Source organism: Schistocerca piceifrons, chromosome 2 (genome assembly GCF_021461385.2).
Source record: "Schistocerca piceifrons isolate TAMUIC-IGC-003096 chromosome 2, iqSchPice1.1, whole genome shotgun sequence".
Taxonomy (NCBI): domain Eukaryota; kingdom Metazoa; phylum Arthropoda; class Insecta; order Orthoptera; family Acrididae; genus Schistocerca; species Schistocerca piceifrons.
The window spans coordinates 908,990,047-909,013,421 of record NC_060139.1 but is presented as its reverse complement, the minus strand read 5'-3'; the positions used below and the strand labels follow the sequence as shown (position 1 = coordinate 909,013,421).

The window sequence follows — 23,375 nt, the reverse complement described above, 5'->3', positions numbered from 1 at the left end:
GGCTATGTCAGACAGGCAAAATACCTTCAGATTTCATGAAGATTTTAATAATCCCTATAACAAAGTATACAGATGTACTGAAGTAAATAGGCAGGTGGTGACATGGGTGAGTATTACTGAACCATCAGATTAATAAATTTACTCACGTCCAGTATGGTGAATCACAATAGGTGGCAGCTTACTATGGTTCAATGAAATTACAAAACTGTGGAATTTGCACAGAAGGTTGTTTTTATGTAAATGGTGACTAATTTCGGGCCTTAGTCCATTATCAAGCTATCCACATAAGTCCTACAATAACACCATAATGTTTGTACACATACAGCACTGGACTGTTGTACGCAAATAGTACCTTGCACTTAGCTACTCATACAAACAATGTGGCCAGTGCACAAACATTAACGGTGTTATACTAGGATTTACGGGGCTAGCATGATAATGGACCAAGGTCTTAAACAGCTTGCCATTTAAATAAAAACAAATTTTCGTGCGACTTTGATGGTTTTTTAATTTTGTTGAGATTAATAAGTCATGATTGCAAAATCCAGACACGAATTACGTACAAGTGGGTGGAAGGACTTACAGAAGTAAGCCTAGAGGAAGATCTGTTTGTGTTCTGGAGAAATGTAAGAACATACAAAGCAATACTGTCTCTATGAGTTATCTTACGACAGAGTTAGAAGAAACACAAACCCACATTTATAGCATTGGCAGAGCTGTCACAACTTGCACAGAAACCAGAGTGCACTTTCAAGACTTAAGGAACATGGCAATAATTGAGAAGGGAGTGAGACCAGGGTTGCATCCTATCCTCCCTATTATTCATTCTGTACTTGCAGCAAGCAGTAAAGGAAACCAAGGAGAAATTTCAAAATGGAATTAAAGTTCGCAGAGGAGAGATAAAAACTATAAAGTTTGCAGATGACATCGTAATTCTGTCAGAGGTGGCAAAGGCTATGGAAGATCAACTGAATGGAATGGATAGTGTCTTGAAAAGAGGCCATAAGATGAACATAAAAACAAGGTTAAAGACATGTAGTCAAATTAAATTGGGTGCTGCTGCGAGAATTAGGTTAGAAAATGAGACACTAAAGTTGTAGATTTTTTTTAATATTTGCGTGGGGAGGTAGCTACACTGACTGAAGTAAAAACGGTGTAAATGCAGATTGGAAATAGGAAATAATGCATTTCTGAAAGAGAGAAATTTGTAAGCATTGGATACACTGGTAATTGAACTGTTAGGAAGTATTTTCTAAAGGCATTTATCTGTTGTGTAGACTTGTATGGAAGTGAAATGTGCACAATAAACAATTCATACAAGAAACAAGTAGAGACTTTTGTCACATGGTGTTACAAAATAATGCTGAAGATTAGGTGGTTGGATCAAATAATTAATGAAGAGGTACATCTACACCTACTTAAATACTATGCAAGCCACAGTCTGGTGTGTGGCGAAGGGTATGTGGTACCACTTTTAATCATTTCCTTTCCTGTTCCACTCACGAATAAAGCAAGATAAAAACAACTGTCTTTATGCCTCTGTACAAGTTCTAATTTCTCGTATCTTGTGTTTGTGGCCCACAAGTCAGCTTCAGATGCATGTTCTGTAAATTTTCTCAACAGGGTTTCATGAAAAGAATGTTGCCTTACTTCCAGGTATCCTCATTTGAGTTCCTGAAGCATCTCCAAATATTTGCATGTTGATTGAACCTACCAGCAACAAATGCAGCAGGCTGCCTCTGAATTGCTTTCCAAACTCTCAAGCAGTACTCAAGAATGAGTTGCACTCTTGTTTTGTATATGGTCTCCTTTACACATGAACCATGTTCCTAAAACTCTCCCAATAGATGAAGTCAACCAGCCTTTCCCATTAGAATTCTTATATGATCATTCTGTTTCATATCTTTCTACAGTGTCTAGCCTAGAAATTTAATCAACCTGGCTGTGTCAAGTAGCACAGTACCAGTGCTGTATTCATACATTATGTGACTGTTTTTCCTACTCACCTGCATTAACTTCTATTTTCCTACATTTAGAGCTAGCTGCCATTCATCACCACAACTGAAAATTTTGTCCAAGTCACCTTGTATCCTCCTACAGTCACTCAACAGACACCTTTCTGTACACCACGGCGTCATCAGCAAACGGCCACAGATTGCTGCTCATCCTGTTTGTCAGTTCATTTATTTTTATGGAGAATAATAGGGGTTTATTGCATTTCCCGTGGGTACTCCTGATGATACCCTTGTCTCTGATGAGCACTCACTGTCGAGGAGAACATACTGTGTCCTGCTCTTTTAGAAGTCTTTGAGCCATATTTCCATTGTGTGTACTGTTGTTCTAGCTGCTGAAGACAAGTTAAAAAAAAAAAAAAATTGGCCAAAGGTACTTTGCGAAACTGCCTGTCTGTACCCACTGCAGTGAATCCACAGGCATATCCGTCTATATTCGGTAGGTTAAAGTCACCTCCAACTAATGTTGTATGATCTGGGTATTTCCGTGCTGATAAGCATAGACTTTCTTTGAATGATTCTGAAACTGTCTTGGTGGAATCAGATGGCAGGTAAAAAAAAAATCCAATAATTAACTTCATTTTACCTCGACCTGTTACACACAGGCTGATAACGTCAGTCACACTCAAAATTGACCTTATTATCGCCAACATTTATGTCAACTGTAATGAACACACTCCCTGCTGTGGTGTCTTTGTGAAATACGTTCCATTAGTCGCTAAATGTTACAGAGCTCCCTACTTTGGGTTTCAGCCAGCTCTTGACCCCAAGAATAATTTGATAAAATTATTTAATTGGATAGATAAAAAATGTACTTACCAAGCAGCAGCAGCAGAACAAACACGTAAAAGACTGTTGTGATTGGCAAGCTTTTGGAGCCAGTGGCTCCTTCTTCAGTCAGAATGGTTGAAGAGGAAGGAAGAAGGGTGAAGGAAAGGACTGGAGAGGTCTAGGAAATGGGATAGATTTTGGGAAAGACACCCAGAACTGTGGGTCAGGGGAGACTTACCATGCAGTAATAATCCAATACGGTAATAATCCCATACGGTAAGTCTCGTCAGACCCGCAGTTCTGGGTGACCTTCCCAAAATCTACCCCTTCTCCTAGACCTCTCCAGTTCTTTTCCTTCGCCCTTCTTCCTTCCCCTTCAACCCTTCTGCCTGAAGGAGGAGCCACTGGCTCCGAAAGCTTGCCAATCACATCATCAGTCTTTTATGTGTATGTTCTGCCACCACTTGGTGAATAGATTTTTTTATCTATCCAATAAAATAATTTGATCAAGAATAATTTGAGAATTACAAACACTTTGGAGGGCATAAATTCAGGAAGTTATTACAAAATAATTAGTCAGTTTATTGATAAAATTTTGATGGTCAAAGTGTCTTTAATCTGAACGCAGGATTATTTCGCTATCTGCGTATCACCTGGTGAGTGTTCTGCTGCCTAGCCCGAAAAAGCCTCAAGCTCCGCCACTACTACATCCCGGAACAGACTGCAGCAGCCTGAAGATGGCAGACCATAGTCAAAAGTGATTTCAGCTGTTCACAAACTGCATTCATCTCCTCCTCTATCCACATACAGCATGCCCACATCCTATCTGTCCCAGCACTACCAAGAAAACACCGAAAAAGTTAAATACCTAACTTGATGATCTGCTGGTGTATAGCAGATAGCTGGAGCCTGACTGACTGACTGGCTGGCTGGCTGGCTGGCTGGCTGGCTGGCTGGCTGACTGGGCTGAAAGAAACAGTTACTGGATCTTCAGAACAAATAAATGAATAACAGTTGCAATATAGACTGCCTGGTTTAACATGTTAGGTTAAAAAACATGAGATTATGCCTCCTAAATAGAAAAACATGTACAGATTGTAAGAATTATATTACTAAGAAATGCGGAAAAAGCTAAATGTACTGTATCACACTAGGGAGAAAAGAGCTCTCTGACATAATGTGTGTAAAAGAAGTGTTTGATTTGATAGAACACACTGAGAGGCATTGAGGAATCGTCAGCTTGGTAATATAGGGAAGTGGGAAGGGGATAAAAGTTACAGAGGAAGACCAAGGCTTTGGAGATAAGTCATGAAGCAAATTCCTTTTGTTGAGCTGAAGATGTTGCACAAACTGTACAGCTACTCACATTCACTATATCACTCGCCTTAGTATAATTAAAAGCCTGTCACTGTAACTGATATGTCCATACAGGTGCAAAACATAGCATAAGCATACATGCATCTTCCTGCAAGTGCACGAGTAATGGAACTGCTCTTATCTAAGCCTGCAGCCTATGTGTCAGTTGCAGAAAGACCAAGACAACAAATAGATTGCAGAATCATAGGACGAAATAACAAAAACTTCAACAAGCAGGCTGCCACAGTGCCCAATATTACTGACATTGCCATCAAAGGGAAGTGTTAAATAAGTAAGCAGAAATGTAAGAATTTGCCAAGATAGGAAAGAATTACAACTTCCAGGTTGAAGTCCTGGTCCTGACACAAATTTTTATTTGTTGTTTAGATTTATATGATAAGTGAGGAGCTCTTGAATTTTCATTGCGATCCCAGATTATGAATGCATGATGTACAAATCAGTGAGAGTTGTATGTCTCAAGACAGTTCTGCCATGAGACGTTTAGGCCAACCACAGATTCGTACCGGACCAGGTCCATATCGAGCATTTATGCTGGTACTATAGAACCATTACGTGCCATTCAGCAGCAACTCCACAATGTTAATCAGGCAGTCAGCAAAACGAGTTGTTTGCTGTTCCAGAATATCGGTGTTCCAAATCATTGGTTGCCCTGCCATGAGAATGATAATTTCCTGTGAGCAGTTTGGTCATTCGGGATCTGAGCAAAATAAAAACATAATACAGGGTTGAAGCCAACTGCAGAGGCCTAGATCCCCCCCCCCCTCCCCACTCCGCACCCCCCCCCCCCACCCCCACCCCCACCCCACCCCTTTCCCTTCCCCGTGATATATTGGTGAGTGCTACGTTTAAATATGTTTTTAACATGACATTTTGTGAGATTTTAAATAAACACTGCAACTGTATGGTAATATTCATATGTGGATAAAGTGGAGGACCTTCTAGATAACCCCTTGATTTGCCTTGAGTGCATCCTTAAGATTTGTTCACCAAATAGAATTATAGTGTTTGATGCTGAATTACTGGCCATTTTGTGAGTGTAGGAGCTGATGAACTGTTTTTGTGCTGTGAAAGTCCTTGTCTTTTGCAGCCCCCAAGTGCTTTTGAAACTATGCAGTGCTTGTACCCTATAACTAAACAAGTCTAGAACATTGGTGACTTCCTTCTGTACCTACAAATGCTATGGAAGGAGTTGTCATTCTTTTGGATAATTGAACTCTTTGGAATTCATCAACATGAGTTACAGATATAATAAAAATGCATAGGTTTGTTTACTACCTGACAAACGTCCCCCCCCCGGCCACGCACCCACCCACCCCGTGCCCCAGGTGATAAGATGGATGTGGTGTGACTGTGAGTGATCAGCCAACTGCACTATTCAGAACTGTTATTTTAGTACAAATACCACCACCATCACAACCACATTTATAATGTATATCCCAATAAAGATGCAAAGTTTCATTTTTTCAGAAGTTTCATTTTTTCAGAAGTTTCATTTTTTCAGAAGTTTCACTTTTTCAGAAGTTTCACTTTTTCAGAAGTTTCACTTTTTCAGAAGTTTCACTTTTTCAGAAGTTACTCAGAAGTTTAAATACTCTTATTTTAAATTTATCGGTACACAATTCAGTTACGTATGAAAAACAATGTTGGACAAATGCCTACCACAACTTTGTTAACATTACTCTTCTACAAAGTTTTAATCACATTTTTGCACATTTCTGTGGCTTGATTTCCACAATGACATGCTCAGTTTGGTCTGTTAGCTCAGGAATCAGTCTCAGTTTGTTTACATGAACATGTTATTTCACATAACTCTTCAGTAAATAGTCACATGGTTTCAAGTCGCAACATGTTGGTGACCAATTCAACTGTCCATGGCATTAGATGACGTGAATCTGAAATTTCTCTCACAACAGTGCAAATGATGCAGGTGTAGGAAGACAGATGGTGCCATCTTGCTGGAACCACTTGGTTTTGATTCATCACCTCTAGTTTGGGCCAGAGAAACTCTCTTATCATGTTGCAGTAATGTATGCCATCCACCATCACTGCAATACCTGTGACATGCTTGAAAAAATAAGACCAATCATTCTGCCCACCCAGAACCTGCACCAAACGGTGGCTCCTTCCGCAGGCATCAGCTGTTAAGTTGTTGTGTGATGATTCTCATCATACAAAATCTAACAGCTGTGCTTGCTGATGTAGCTGTCTATTTAAAAATGCACCTCATTGTAAAGACAGCATTGCTTTAAAATTGTCATACTGGTTTTCCAACATAATTGTAGAATGCACGCTGTTGCAAATGACTAGTTGACAGTACTTATGTCAGTTGAATGTTGTAATGGTGTAGACAGAGATTCTTTGTGTGAGATATATATATAATATATATATATATATATATATATATATATATATATATATATATATATATATATATATATATATATATATCTAAAAAGAAAGATGATGAAACTTACCAAACAAAAGCGCTGGCAGGTCGATAGACACACAAACAAACACAAACATACACACAAAATTCTAGCTTTCGCAACCAATGGTTGCCTCGTCAGGAAAGAGGGAAGGAGAAGGAAAGACAAAAGGATATGGGTTTTAAGGGAGAGGGTAAGGAGTCATTCCAATCCCGGGAGCGGAAAGACTTATCTTAGGGGGAAAAAAGGACAGGTATACACTCGCACACACACACATATCCATCCACACATACACAGATACAAGCAATGTCTGCTTTGTTTGTGTATGTGTGGATGGATATGTGTGTGTGTGCGAGTGTATACCTGTCCTTTTTTCCCCCTAAGGTAAGTCTTTCCGCTCCCGGGATTGGAATGACTCCTTACCCTCTCCCTTAAAACCCATATCCTTTTGTCTTTCCTTCTCCTTCCCTCTTTCCTGACGAGGCAACCATTGGTTGCGAAAGCTAGAATTTTGTGTGTATGTTTGTGTTTGTTTGTGTGTCTATCGACCTGCCAGCGCTTTTGTTTGGTAAGTTTCATCATCTTTCTTTTTAGATATATTTTTCCCACGTGGAATGTTTCCCTCTATTATATATATATAAAAAAAACAAAGATGATGTGACTTACCAAACGAAAGCGCTGGCAGGTCGATAGACACACAAACATACACACAAAATTCAAGCTTTCACAACAAACTGTTGCCTCATCAGGAAAGAGGGAAGGAGAGGGAAAGACGAAAGGATGTGGGTTTTAAGGGAGAGGGTAAGGAGTCATTCCAATCCCGGGAGCGGAAAGACCTACCTTATGGGGAAAAAGGACGGGTATACACTCGCGCGCACACACACACATATCCATCCACACATACACAGACACAAGCAGACATATGTCTGTCTGTATATGTATGGATGGATATGTGTGTGTGCGCGCGATTGTATACCTGCTGCTTTTCCCCCTAAGGTAAGTCTTTCCGCTCCCTGGATTGGAATGACTCCTTACCCTCTCCCTTAAAACCCACATCCTTTCCTCTTTCCCTCTCCTTCCCTCTTTCCTGATGAAGCAAACGTGGGCTACGAAAGCTTGAAATTTGTGAGATATATATAAAAATAAAGATTCTGTAACTTACCAAATGAAAGCGTTGGTATGTTGATAGAGACAATAGCAATCACACACACAAATCTCAAGCTTTCGCAACCCACGGTTGCTTCATAGGGAAAGATGGAAGGATGTGGGTTTTAAAGGAGAGGGTAAGGAGTCATTCCAATCCCGGGAGCGGAAAGACTTACCTTTGGGGGGAAAGAGGACAGATATACACTCGCTCACGCGTGCGCGCGCACACACACACACACACACACACACACACACACACACACACACACACACACACACCCCCACACCTGCAAATATACAGACACAAGCAGATATATGTAAGGCAAAGAATTTGGGCAGAGACGTCAGTCGAGGTGGAAGTACAGAGGCAAAGATGTTATTGAATGACAGGTGAGGTATGAGCGGCAGCAACTTGAAATTGGCGGAGGTTGATGCCTGGCGGATAACGAGAAGAGAGGATATACTGAAGGGCAAGTTCCCATCTCCAGAGTTCTGACTGGTTGGTGTTAGTGGGAAGTATCCAGATAACCCGGAAGGTGTGACACTGTGCCAAGATGTGCTGGCTGTGCACCAAGGCATGTTTAGCCACTGGGTGATCCTCATTACCAACAAACACTGTCTGCCTGTGTCCATTCATGCGAATGGACAGTTTGTTGCTGGTCATTCCCACATAGAAAGCTTCACAGTGTAGGCAGGTCAGTTGGTAAATCACGTGGGTGCTTCCACACATGGCTGTGCCTTTGATCGTGTACACCTTCCGGCTTAGAGGACTGGAGTAGGTGGTGGTGGGATGGTGCATGGGCCAGGTTTTACACCGGGGGCAGTTACAAGGGCAGGAGCCAGAGGGTAGGGAAGGTGGTTTATGGATTTCATAGGGATGAACTAAGAGTTTACGAAGGTTAGGTGGACGGTGGAAAGACACTCTTGGTGGAGTGGGGAGGATTTCATGAAGGATGGATCTCATTTCAGGGTAGGATTTGAGGAAGTCGTATCCCTGCTGGAGAGCCACATTCAGAGTCTGATCCAGTCCCGGAAAGTATCCTGTCACAAGTGGGGCACTTTTGTGTTTCTTCTGTGGGAGGTTCTGGGTTTGAGGGAATGAGGAAGTGGCTCTGGTTATTTGCTTCTGTACCAGGTCGGGAGGGTAGTTGCGGGATGCAAAAGCTGTTTTCAGGTTGTTGTTGTAATGGTTCAGGGATTCTGGACTGGAGCAGATTCGTTTGCCATGAAGACCTAGGCTGCAGGAAAGGGACCGTTTGATGTGGAATGGATGGCAGCTGTCATAATGGAGGTACTGTTGCTTGTTGGTGGGTTTGATGTGGACGGACGTGTGAAGCTGGCCATTGGACAGATGGAGGTCAACGTCAAGGAAAGTGGCATGGGATTTGGAGTAGGGCCAGGTGAATCTGTTGGAACCAAAGGAGTTGAGGGTGGAGAGAAAATTCTGGAGTTCTTCTTCACTGTGAGTCCAGATTATGAAGATGTCATCAATAAATCTGTACCAAACTTTGGGTTGGTAGGCTTGGGTAACCAAGAAGGTTTCCTCTAAGCGACCCATGAACAGGTTGGCGTACGAGGGGGCCATCCTGGTACCCATGGCTGTTCCCTCTAATTGTTGGTATGCCTGGCCTTCGAAAGTGAAGAAGTTGTGGGTCAGGATGAAGCTGGCTAAGGTAATGAGGAAAGAGGTTTTAGGTAGGGTGGCAGGTGATTGACGTGAAAGGCTCCATCGCAGCGAGGCCCTGGATGTGCGGAATATTTGTGTATAAGGAAGTGGCATCAATGGTTACAAGGATGGTTTCCGGGGGTAACAGATTGGGTAAGGATTCCAGGCGTTCGAGAAAGTGGTTGGTGTCTTTGATGAGGGATGGGAGACTGCATGTAATGGGTTGAAGGAGTTGATCTACGTAGGCAGAGAAACGTTCTGTGGGGGCTTGGTAACCAGCTACAATGAGGCGGCCGGGATGATTGGGTTTGTGAATTTTAGGAAGAAGGTAGATGGTAGGGGTGCGGGGTGTCGGTGGGGTCAGGAGGTTGATGGAGTCAGGTGAAAGGTTTTGTAGGGGGCCTAAGGTTCTGAGGATTCCTTGGAGCTCCACCTGGACATCAGGAATGGGATTACCTTGGCAAACTTTGTATGTAGTGTTGTCTGAAAGCTGACACAGTCCCTCAGCCACATACTCCCGACGATCAAGTACCACGGTCGTGGAACACTTGTCCGCCAGAAGAATGACAATGGATCGGTCAGCCTTCAGATCAATTAAAACAATGGACAGATGTAGAGTCCAGATGTGCCAGAAATTTTAAACAATTTGAGCTCTGAGGCAACTTAAAAAAGGTTAGAGAGGATCATGGAGAAAGTAACTGTACAACAGTCTTTTGGTTTGTAGTAAAAGATTTTGAGAAAATTTTCATTCTCGCACTCGAGTTGTACTACAGAGTTATCAGTGTACAATTCATGTGTGGAGGGTCAAACAGCTAAAGGCACACACTATTTAAACAGACACCTTTGATGTTGTGATTGAGTCTCTGGCATCAGCGGGTATCATATAGATGAGTTTGTTCTTCTGGCTCCATATAGTGTATTTTCATAACCAATTAACAGTAGTTTAGGTAACAGACATGAGTGTTTCGTAGCAATTCGTCATAAGTTGCAGAAACTTTGTCACAATAATCAGCACCTGGAACAGCTGATCAGAACATACCTTTTGGTGGTAATAAGTAACAGAAGTAACATTAACTTAGAGTCCATAACAATGGTGTATTTAATTGAACTACTGTATTATACCATGTCAATTTATAATTGCTAATTGATGAGATTAAAATATGAAATAATGAGGTGATTGTATATATTACTTAAATTTAATATAGATGGCACTAACACATAATTTAAACATTTTTGTGCCTGATTATTTTATCAAGAACATGATGAAATAAGAGAATATTGCATGAAAAGCAGCGCACAAATTGGTTACGGGTGTGTGTTACCTTTCCTTTTTTCTTTGTTGATGTTGTTGTTGTTGTTGTTGTTGTTGTTGTTGATGATGATGATGATGATGATATTTTCTCTATATTTTGATGAGAAATACATGCAGCTTTATCTTTACTGTCTCTAAAATCTGTTGCAGATTGCAGTGGTTGCTGTGATGTGCAAGCCACATCGCTGTCCACACATCAATATGACTGGTAACATATGTGTGTATTGTCCTGGAGGTCCAGACTCTGATTTTGAGTATTCAACACAATCTTACACAGGATATGAACCAACATCCATGCGAGCCATCAGAGCACGATACAATCCATATTTACAAACAAGACATAGGGTTGAACAAGTAAGTAGGTTACAAAAACTTGGCCTCCAGCTAATCCACGTCTGCACTATAATTTTCCTTTTTAAGTAATAATATGTTTAATTGCACAGTGAGAAATAAATAAAGAAAAATATGTGATCTTGGTAATTTTCTTGACCTGATGGTTAAGCCTTAAAATTTTAGAGTGACAGAAAGCTGGGCAGTACTCACCATCATTTGATGCAACTCCTAGTAGTACTGATAGAAACTCTGAAAGAATAAAAAATACTCCTTGCTTTTGGAACGATATATTCTGTCTGTGGTAACGTGGAGGAAGGGAGGAGGGGGGGGCGGGGGGCGGTGAGTGGGGGGGGGGGGGGTCCCACAGGTCATTCAGATCACACATTGAGTGGGTTGTGGTTTTCCACAGATTTGAGGAGGGTCGTAGAAGAAGCAAGCAGAGAGTAGATTTGAACCACCATATGGTCCATTCATTCCCTGATTGAAAGGCCATAATGTATAAACCAGTGCAGGATTCTTATGTAAAATGTAGATGGAAACAGCAGCACCAAATATAATGTGGCATGGATAGTGATGGTGGTGGCTGTACTATTTCACCTTTTATTGGGCCATAGGACTGTTTCACATCACTTCTGTGGCTGTTGTGCCTGTGTCTGTATTGTCACCTACACTAAATTTGTATACTTGTTTTCCAGAAACCTATGTAAACTACTCCCAGGCCAGGATCTGGTGTCATCGTAAGTACATATTTGTGACATGACGCACCTAAGTTCCAGTGGTGTGGGCTGACTGTTTGGGCAGGCTTTCAGAAACATTTACATTGAGAGTGTGATGGTAACACATGATTAGCTGTCTGTGGTGAGCCATCTGTGCAGTCAGATTCTACCAATGACTTTGATGATTTTGGTACATGGTGCTGAGGAGAGTCGTGAATTTGTAGAAACTTGTATCAAATGACTGATTGGTATTCACCATTCATAAATATCATAAAGAGGAGGATACTCCAGATTCATGACTCACTAATTATATAATGCTGTTATAAATTAAAGTTGCTGCATAGTAACATTGCGCACACTGTCATAACATTCCACCATCACTTAAGGACATAACATATTACTTCCTCCCACCTACATCTTATGTGATGACCACAATGAGGAAATTTGAGAAATTAGAGCCACTGCATGGGCTTACCAACAATCATTCTTCCTACCAACCATTCACAACAGGAACAGGGTAGGGGGGGGAGTACCTTCCTCCACACTCCATTAAGTGTCTCGTGGAGAATGATGCAGATGCAAATTTATGGAATGTAATAACTTAACATAAAAACAATGTAAATATTCATTTAGTCCAGGAACAAAGCTAAAGCAGTTCTTGGCCAAGTGTTCGTCTGAGCCACAATAGAAATTATTCAGAGATCATTCAAGTGCTGACTGCCTGCTGTGTGTTTAGTGCAACAGTTCATGGATATATGGTTTCCACCACCTCTTACTTATATGGAACTTTGATTATGAAATATATGTAGTCCATCTAAGTCATGCTTGGGCCACAATAGAAATTATTCAGAGGTCGTTCGAGTGCTGACCTCTTACTGTATGTTTAGTGCAACAGTTCATGAATATATGGTTTCTACCATCTTTTACTTATATGGAACTTTGATTATGAAATATACGTCATCCATCTAAGTCATTCTTGGACTCTAATTCTTCAATTCCAAGCACACCTTCACTGGACAACATGTATTTCATAATCAAAATTTTTATAAACAAGAAGTGGTAGAAATCACAAGTTCATGATCCATGGCACTAAACAGACAGACAGTCCTCACTGCTGAGGCCACTTATAGAGGCAAATTGAAAAATGGCAACTGAGGCAAAGACTGCTGCTCACTACAGGCTCCTTCACTGGGTGTATGTGTATATGAGGTTACTCAAATTGATATGTCTATCGTCCATCTGCATGTAAGGCAGTGTTACTAAAGAGCCCATGAGGGTTGAGGGAGGAGAGGGGTATTGCTCACCTGGGGTTCCTGAGCTATGGACAGGTGACACTGCCAGTTCTCTATAGCAGTAAGCTCAGTGCATGAATACTTCAGCTACCAGCATGCAGACAGTTGTAAATGTTTCGTGTCACAGGACATCTACTACTATATATACATGAATTACATACATGATCCATTCACATTAATGTGTGGATATGGAGGAAAAGTGTCAGTGAGGTTCTGGAAGGTACCAACAGGGATGTGGAGCCATGCTGACTCCAGTGCTGTGGTCAGCTGCCCTAAGTTTCTCAGTTAAGTACCCATGGTGTAAACAGCCCAATTGATTTGGTCCCACAGATTATTGATTCGTTTAAATCCAGTGAGTTTGGTGGGCAGGGGATTATGGTAAACTCATTCTGGTTTACTTTGAACTTGCACATGCACTGAGAGCTGTATGACATGCTGCATTGTCCTGCTGGTAGATGCCATCATACCAAGGAGAAAACAAACTACATGTAGGATGGATGCACACTTGTGTTGATCCGTTATTCCTTCCAGAATGAGATCACCCAGAGAATACCATGAGCACATTCTCCCAGACCATAATACTCTCTCCTCTGGCATAGACTCTCTTGATGATTGTTGCAGAGCTTTACACACCAACAACCATCTGCCCGATGGAGTTTAAAATGTGATTCATTTGAAAAGGCCACCTTTTGCTGCTCGGTGGATGTCCAGTTGCAGTGTTTGCGTGCTGGACAAGAGATTCACAATAAATGCAAGCTAGGTAAGAGGCAAATCCCATAGAGTACTCTTTGAAAAATTGAATTGAGATTCCATCCGGACCTTGTGACTTATTTGTTTTCAACTCCTTCAGTTGTTTCTCTATGCCAGGGATGCTTATTACTATGTCTTCCATACTGGAGTCTGTTCACTGGTCAAACTATGGTATGTTTGTATGATTCTCCTGTGTGAACAATTTCTTGGATGTGAAATTTAAAACTTTCATTTGGTACCGTCAACTGCCACACCATATTGGTCAACAAGTGACTGGATGGAAGCCTTAGACTCACTTAGTGATTTTACACAGGGCCAGAATTTTCTCGGTTCTCTACCAGATCTTTTGCTAAGGTATGATGATGGTAGTAGTTCTATGTTTTGTGCATAGACCTTTTCACAGATGGATGCATCTCTATTAATCTTTGTTTCTCAGTGAAAGGCCCAGAGGTGGGAGACTTTATAATAGGAGGAGGAGGTGGTGGTGGTGGTGGTGGTGGTGGTGGTGGTGTTCTGATATTATGATGATGATGATGATGATGATGATGATAACAATAGTGTTATTGTGTCCTCAATAGTTGGGTGTGTAATACCCATTGTAAAATAGTGTGAGATGAGTGTGGTTGAAATGGTAAAATGCTAAAAAGTTTCTACTAAAATAGATACATTGAGATACTAAAGTAAATCCTTGTGGCTGGGTCTCCACTAAACTGAAGATGGGTGAGCTAGTCATTCCGCAACATCCTAAAATGTCCAAATTTATATTGTCATCTGAAATAAAGGGTTGGCCACCACTTAAATTTTCTTCTGGCCTTTGATCGGGATTAAATGAAATGTGACTGGTCAATGCCACTTTGTCATGTTGCTGTAATCGGATGTAAGAATGCCATAGACAATAAATAAGTTTTGTCACCTGCAGCTTATTGTCTGTCGGTTCCAGTGATTCCTCATTGCAGCAGCTCTTGTTTTTCTTACTGAACAATGAGAAAATATCTTGTAGGGTGTGGTACATAAGCTTCCTTGGCTGCTGTGTCTGCTTCTTCATTAACCTTGGATCCCAATGTAGCCTAATACATAGCATAATGCCCTAAACTGCTCTTATGGGGAAAAAAGGAAGGACAGGTCAATTTTCTCTTTTTGGTAAATCAGTTAAATTACTTGGGATCACTTGTGCAACCAGAGCAAATTGGAAAACTCCTCCATTGATCTTGACTCATTTGCTATAGTGCTCTTAGAATTACATATAGCTTATTGTTGTGTAGTGAGAGTGTTTCAGGTAGATGAATCCTGAGGATATGGCCAGGAAAATCTGCAGAGTAGCCAAGTGTGTCTGCTTCCTTTGAACCACATGCACATACTGTAATAAATCTGTGTAGCTTGGCTGAAATGTTGAACAAGGGAAATTTAAAAATTACAGACAGTGCTTGCTTTTCAAACAGATGTCAGGTCTAAAATTATGCTGTATGTCTGGAGTAACCAAGCTCCGACTTTGGCATAAGTTGTTTGAGGTGGTGGTGGTGGTGGTGGTGAATAAGCAATGGTTGATCATGCCATTGATTAGAGGTACTGTAAATTGATTAGAGGTACTGTACGCTGCAGTTTTTCTGTCTAACAGAAAGTGGCAGTCACCCTGTGTTCAGAACCAGGGAATGGGGCTAGTTGTCCGTGGCCAACTGCACACTCTCATGAAATATCTTCAAATAAGCAGATATAATGTGGAAACCAGAATCAAGCTGGCATCAAACAAAGTACTGCAGTAGATGTGTGTTTGCTCATTATTTGCTATGAGAGGCCATGGTGGCTAGTTCTTCCACATGGCTTAATAAGTTGAGAAACTTCACAGACTTTTTTCATAATTTTACATGCTGTCCCTCATTTTCATTTCTGACATTAATTATTAAGTGAAGTTATTGTTCCTTTATTTGGCTGTAATAATTAGACAGAAGTCTATATCTTGTACAGTCAGCTGATTTTGGCCACAGCAGTTAATTTGAAGTGATGAATACATACATGTAAATCACATATTGCCATTTAATATCCAAATTTTATCTGCACATGCACACAAATATATCTGTCGCCCACACATATTTAGAAGTTGATTTGGTAATAACCAATCAATTTTTGTTTCAATGACTTTTTGGCAAGGCATCATTCAAATAATGAGCCCAGTTCAATAATTAAATGAGAAATACTCAGAATTCTGTCTAAAAGAGAAAGGCAAGAGTAATAACTTTAGACATAATGTCTGTGGAACTACAGCCATTGCTATGTCTAGATGTTAGTGCAATAATTGATCTTGTGGATAAAAATGTGTGCAGTTCTAGATATCCATGGGTTATCTGTGGATATCCACAGTAATTGCTCTGTAGTTAAAAATTAAAGGACAGTATCAATCTTATTATAAGCTTTTCATATAATTATGTTGCCTGCCATCAGTGAAAAATATTGCATGAATCAGCACCACACGTCTATTGTAATGTTAGCTAAAAACTTAAAAGCTGTGGGGATTTTTGGAATGCTTGCAAGGTCTAGGTAAAGTGCAAGTCTCTTTCTGTTCCTTAGCTTCTGGCTATTGTCACTATAGCTGCCCCTACCAACTATGCAGTCTGTGAAGCACTTTCTGACTGATGCTATGCCTATGAGGTCGGCTATAATGTAAAGTGTGTCCAACAAATCATGAGAATATACTGTGCCAGTACATTTCGTTGCTCACAGTGAGTGAGAATTCTCTATGGTGTGCCTGCCCATTTGATTATTCACCACCGGATGTCTGCTTTTCCAATGGAGTGGGAATTGCTGTAAGACAGTTCGTTGAACTTTACAATTACAGATTTTATATTTTAGAGGATGCGGTACCACTACATATGTTTGATTGTGCAATGTGCTGGAGAAGGAAATACACACTGTTAACATCTTCTGGACTAAAGGTGATGACATGGTTTTCTTCCTGGTTTTGCATACTTTTAAATCCTATAGGCAGCTTCCTTACATCTAATTCCTGTTTCTTTTGCTGTAAGAGAGCTTAGTTATACAATTTAAAAATGTGACTACAGCGAGGTAACTAGATTTTTTTAGGACAACCTTTTCTTTGGAATTTTCCTTTTCGTATTCTCGATCCTTTTTGATAATCAAATATGTCTTAAATAATGTTTGGTATAAAATGTATGAAGCTATCAATGTTTGCATTAAGCATATTTAAAAGTTATACTTGTTATGGTGAGAAGAGTAACATGTTGACATAATTTTAGCACATACTTGTTATGATGAGAAGAGTAACACGTTGACATAATTTTAACACAGAGGTAATTGTTGTACATATGATAAACCAACTATGTGACTAACATTTAACAGTTTGCAACATAAGACAACTTGTGCCATGACTTCATTTGATTTCCCATTTGCAGTGAAAATGGCCCACAGGAAAATTTGAAAAATCTCTTCAGTCATCATGACAGAATGTTATTATTTGCTGACCATCGAGAATATGGCAGGCCCTGTTATATAGAAATATGGTCACCTAAGTTAAGAGTCCCACACATAAAATGTTAGAAAACGAGTATGAAATTTCTTCTCATCAAATGGCTATTTGCATAAATAAATAGCAAGTAAGTTTTGTACTTATTCTTTTATGAAAAAGAAGAGTTTAAATTTGATATGGCTGTCATGGAAATATGTCTACCCTTAATACACAACAAAGCAGAATGTGGACTTAGCACACGAAAATTCAGACGAGGCAGAAGCCTTTTAGAAGAGTGGTGGTGCTTAAATTGCTTTACAAAACTTTTAGTGTACATAAATATGGATAAGGAACTTGCACATGTGGATAAGGGTCTTGCAGATGTGGTGCAGATGCAAATAGCTGTTTTCTTATCCACACAGACCTCTAGCTATGTCTTCATTATAAAAACCGGTCTCAGTCTCGTTTATTTAATGTTAATGGTGTTAACTTTTTCAGTCAGTACCGTCATCAGGCAACCTTACAAAATAAACAAACGTAATTGAGATTTTTTAAATAATAAAAACAAAAGATTACAGAACAGGCAGAGTTCTGTATCAAAGGAAGACACAGAAGGGAAACTGATAATGAAATATCAGCAAGGATTTTATTTGGGGAAAATGTGAAGTGAAGACTGACAGAGGGGTGAAAGCAGTTGAAAACTCAGAAATAAGAAGGGGATAGGTGGGTTCGCAAGTGTAAAGAAGCAGCAGAGGAAAGGAAAGACTGTGTAAGAACTCACAAAATGTAAAAGCAAGACCAAAGAGATTATACATAACAGAAAAATGCAGAGGAGAGAGTAATGAAGGGGAAATTCCATATCATCTGACTGGTAAAAAATAAGTACACCAATGTGATCAGAGTGCATCACTAGCCATAGCTTGTCAGTCATTTCCAGTCACACATTATCCACTGACATATAATTCTCTACTTCAACAGAGCAATAGGATTTTCTGTACATGTCATTCCCTGCCAACTCTACTAATGTTATGAAATGCTTCTTAGGAAAATCCAGCCTTTATCTGTGCATTGTTAAGAAATGTGTGTTACGCCATATCAGATGATTCTTCATTTCTAATTGCTTTAATGTGCTAGCACATTTACAATCCCCTCTCATTTGCAGATTTTTCATTACAGAGTTATTATTCGTGTGCATTACATTTTTCAGTTGAAGCAGCTTGGCCACAGCGTAGATAAAGTTGAATTTATAGTCATGGGTGGAACCTTTATGTGCTTGCCAGAGGATTACAGAGATTATTTTATTAGAAATTTGCATGATGCTCTATCTGGACACACAAGCAACAATGTGGATGAAGCTGTGAAGTGAGTATCCTCAAATGCCATTTCACCATGAAACATCAGGATGGATTGCTCTTAGTTCTCTGTGAATAATAATTGCACTAGCAATAACTGTTTGTTATTCTACCCACTATCATGCTGAATGTATGTTTCAGATATTCAGAGAAAAGTAAGACTAAATGCATTGGAATTACTATTGAAACTAGGCCAGATTATTGTCTCAAAAGGCATTTGTCAGATATGTTGAGATATGGATGCACTCGTCTAGAGATTGGAGTCCAATCTGTATATGAAGATGTTGCAAGAGACACAAATAGGGGACACACAGTGAAAGCAGTCTGTGAGAGCTTCCATTTGGCAAAAGATGCTGGCTTTAAGGTGGTTGTTCATATGATGCCAGATCTTCCAAATGTTGATTTTGAAAGAGACATTGAACAGTTTATAGTAAGTATCAATACAGAACTACTGGAGCTAAATTATTATTGTAATGGTATCTGAAAACTACTGTAAAATTAAATGATTTAGGAGAAAGGAAGAGCACTCTCCAAATAATAGAAGCTGTAAGTCATTGAGAGAGACACCCACAAACACAAGAGAAAGAAAACTTTGCTAGCTTTCAGACGAATCCTTTGACAAGCCAGAGTACTCTCTCTCTCTCTCTCTCTCTCTCTCTCTCTCTCTCTCCCTCCCCTCCTGCTCCCCCACCTCTTTCTCCCTCCCTCCCTCCCTCCCTCCCTCCTCTCCCCCCTCCTTTCCCCCTCCCCTTCTCTCTCTCACTTTAACTTTTCCTGCTCAGTACTTTTCCTACACAGCAAGTGGTGTTTCTCCCTCATGCTGTTTTGGTAAAAGAAATAATTTAGTTAAAATGCAGGCAGATAAATTTGTGTCAGTCTTACAGCAGTGCTATTAAAATTGTCCCCACAGGAATTCTTTGAGAATCCAGCATTTCGAGCAGATGGTTTAAAGATTTATCCAACGCTAGTGATTCGTGGCACGGGACTTTATGAACTCTGGAAAACTGGAAGGTACAAAAGTTACCCACCAAGCACACTCGTTGACCTTGTTGCACGCATTCTTGCACTTGTACCTCCATGGACAAGAGTGTACAGGGTGCAGAGGGACATCCCCATGCCATTAGTGAGGTGAGTTTTCTTTTTATTATTTGTGTTGTTATCTATGTGACTCTCTTCTCATTCAGTTTAAATAACTTTAGATGTCATACCAATAATAGCAGGAGTAAAGGCTCATTTTTAGTTTCACCAGCTGCAACATAGTCGCGAATATAAACAGTGATCCAGGTAGTGTCAAATGTTTTTTTATTCCAGTCTTTGATCACAATACAAATTCCTTCGACGATGACTGGTTTCAGTCAGTAATGACCATCGTCAGAACTACAATATAAAAAATAATATATGCCTAGTGGGCAGTCTATCTTTCAAAACAATACAGCATTTCATATCACAGTATACTCTCATAAAAAGTGGGAAATGTATAGATAAAATAAGGTAAAGCATACCTGTTCTACACCAAGTCCTAATGTGATAAAGACGTAATGGTATTGTCACTGCCACTAGGTGTATATTATTTTTTATATTGTAGATCTGAAGATGTTCATTACTGACTGAAACAGGTCATCATCAGAGGAATTTATATTGTGATCAAAGACTGGAACAAAAAAAAAAAAAAGAAAAAAAAATTTAAAGGCTCATTGTTTTTGCACTGCAGCTGACTGGACGACATAGTTGTGTGTTCACACTGATTCACATACAATTCATCACTCCTTTACAATATATTGAATTACTACTGTTATCTGAATTTTCAGTGACCATGTGGATTATTGACTTCTATGGTATGAGCTGAAAGAAACTACAGCACTGTTTGATTTCTTTTTTGCTTTATTTTTTTCCATTAATTTTCTTGTATTTTGATCCAGAGGAAAGAAACATCACAGAATGAATAACACTATTAAATTTAAAAAATATATATATTCAGTTAAAGAGGTTGCCATTTATTTCTACAAAACTCCTCTAAGATTACCATCTCCTAAAATTTCAAATCTTAAAATACTTTTTTAAATTATATTGTGTCAGAGATTATTAACTTTCATTATAGTAGGTAGCTTTCTCGAGTTTTAATATTGTACAGAGTTTGAGCTTTGTCCTTTGACTGCCAGCAAAATAACAACTCTTTATGTATATTGAATTACAAATTTGCTCAATTTGTTCACAACAGGTAGATCAAATTTTAATTAATTGTTTATTTTCACAATAAAGAGCATGCCATATTTTGACAATGTCACTGCCGTCTTCTTGTCACTGCTGATCATTGAATAAAAGATAATACTGCCCAGCACTGCAAAAGTCCACCTTAAGTGGAAAAGACAATATCTAAATGTCACAATTCTCATTAACTCAACGTGAAATGAAAAACAACACATTTGTATGGATATATTTGAAATTTATTATTCTAATATGAATAATTACCTGTCACCACTGAGTCGGAGAGACAGCAGTGTCACCAGCACTGCAGTACATGTATGTTTTTTTTACTTAACTCTGAGTGTCAGAAAGCATAGATACAAGTTCAGTATACTATAGTTCAGTATTGTATAAGAGTGTAAATGCTCCACACCTCTGTATGTGATGTAATTACATATGAAAGTGCTGTATAATTGTGCGAGGGCAAGAAGAAGGTTTTTAGTGTGGCACTGAGATGGTACCTAAAGCATTTAAATCTTATTTTTGTTATGCTGGTGTGTGATAAGCAAGAATGTTAATCAAAAGTCAGCTTGAACTGTGGCTTAGTATCATTTGTCCAGCTTTTTAAAGCAGTTGTATTTAGTTCAAGTGGATAAATTGGAATACTATACAATCAAAAACTATTAAAAAAGCTATAAAATTATGATTTAGAATTTTTGGCCAGGAGTTACCTTCTCAATGCGAAATTTTCCCTACTGCTGATAGACATTTATAAAAGAATATTTATACGTGTTTTTCAGCAGTATTAAAATTTTGCCTCCTCAAGGGAAGTACCATCCAGCCATTCTGTCTCATGATTTTATCGTTACTTCAGGTGAATTTTCCTTTTGATACAATTAGTTGTTTTGGACAATTTATTGACTGTGGAAATTCACCCAGTGTTGATGATGTATAAAGAGTTAGTTAAGATGTTGATGGCTGAATTTGACACAACTGTACTTACCTTAAAAATAACATAAGCAAAGGATACTCAAAACTGCAAACACAGATGAAAACATTGAGAAACTGCTCAGTGTAGTATCGGAAGTTGTCGGTTGTTGTTGTTGTTGTTGTTGTTGTTGTTGTGGTCTTCAGTCCTGAGACTGGTTTGATGCAGCTCTCCATGCTACTCTATCCTGTGCAAGCTCCTTCATCTCCCAGTACCTACTGCAACCTACATCCTTCTGAATCTGCTTAGTGTATTCATCTCTTGGTCTCCCTCTACGATTTTTACCCTCCACGGTGCCCTCAGTTGTCGATTAAAGATGCATTAAATAGCCGAAGCTCTAGAAATTTCAGGCTAAAAAGTGTGGTATATCTTATGTGAAGAATCAGAACCAGATTCACAAAGAATCCTGTGCATCCAAAGTGCCACATTCTGTGACAGCCAGTATGTATCCAGTTGCTCTCTGAGCACACTGTTTTGAAGAGTGTTGTTACTGTGAAATTTAAATATGATTTTGGATGATTTAATTAATTATTTTTCATCATTTCATAAATTTTTGAGTAGTGATGGCTTCTTCTGGTGGGAAGGGCCAAAAACTATATAACCAACTTAGAGACATAATTTAGTAAAGATACTTGTACAGTGCAAAAAGTGGCAATTGACTCTTAAACAATAAAAAGTGTGAGATCATCCAGATGAGAACTAAAAGAAATTCATTAACTTTCAGTTACCTGATAAATCACACAAATTTTAAGGCTGTCAATTCAATTAAATACATAGGGATTACAATTATGGACAACTTAAATTGGAACATTCACATAGAAAATGTTGTTGGAGGGCAAACCAAACACTATGTTTTATTGTCGGAACACTTGGAACACACAACGGATGTAATAGGGAGACTGCATACACTAACGCTAGTCCATCTTTCTGGAGTATCAGTACATGGTAAGGGACCTTTATCATTTAGGACTGGTCAAAAACACAGAAGTTTAATTAACAGACATCCACAGCTAAAAGTCTTAATTGTGAATAAAAACACCATCACAGCTTTATGGTTAGTTTATTTAAAAAACACAACTGGTTTTGTAAGATTAGTTACATCATCAGGTGAAGTCAATTACAACATGATACTGGAGTACAGTTGGTATTAAAGTTTTCCCCCAATTCATTTTTAAAATGGAGTAAAAGTCTAAGACTTGGGGGGAAAAGTTTAATATCAGTTGATCTCCAATATCGTGTTGTAATGGACTTCAACTGACAACGTAACTGTTGTTGTTGTTGATGTTTTTGTTGTGGTCTTCAGTCTTGAGACTGGTTTGATGCACCTCTCCACACTACTCTATCCTGTGCAAGCTTCTTCATCTCCCAGTACCTACTGCAACCTACATCCTTCTGAATCTGCGTAGTGTATTCATCTCTTGGGCTCCCTCTACAATTTTTACCCTCCACCCTGCCCTCCAATACTAAATTTGTGATCCCTTGATGCCTCAGAATATGTCCTACCAACAGATCCCTTCTTCTAGTCAAGTTGTGCCACAAACTCCTCTTCTCCCCAATCCTATTCAGTACCTCCTCATTAGTTATGAGATCTAC

At 39.4% G+C, this 23,375-nt stretch overlaps 1 protein-coding gene across 2 annotated transcripts in view; it reads left to right on the top strand.

Moving 5' to 3' along the window:
- The window catches only part of LOC124777557 (elongator complex protein 3), a 76,549-nt gene that overhangs the window by 15,527 nt on the left and 37,647 nt on the right, over positions 1-23,375 (top strand). For both annotated transcript variants that reach the window (XM_047253012.1, XM_047253013.1), the window contains exons 3-6: positions 10,861-11,064; positions 18,466-18,620; positions 18,752-19,040; positions 19,521-19,738. In XM_047253012.1, coding sequence (XP_047108968.1) covers positions 10,861-11,064; positions 18,466-18,620; positions 18,752-19,040; positions 19,521-19,738 — 866 coding nt within the window. The remainder of the gene's footprint in view (positions 1-10,860; positions 11,065-18,465; positions 18,621-18,751; positions 19,041-19,520; positions 19,739-23,375) is intronic.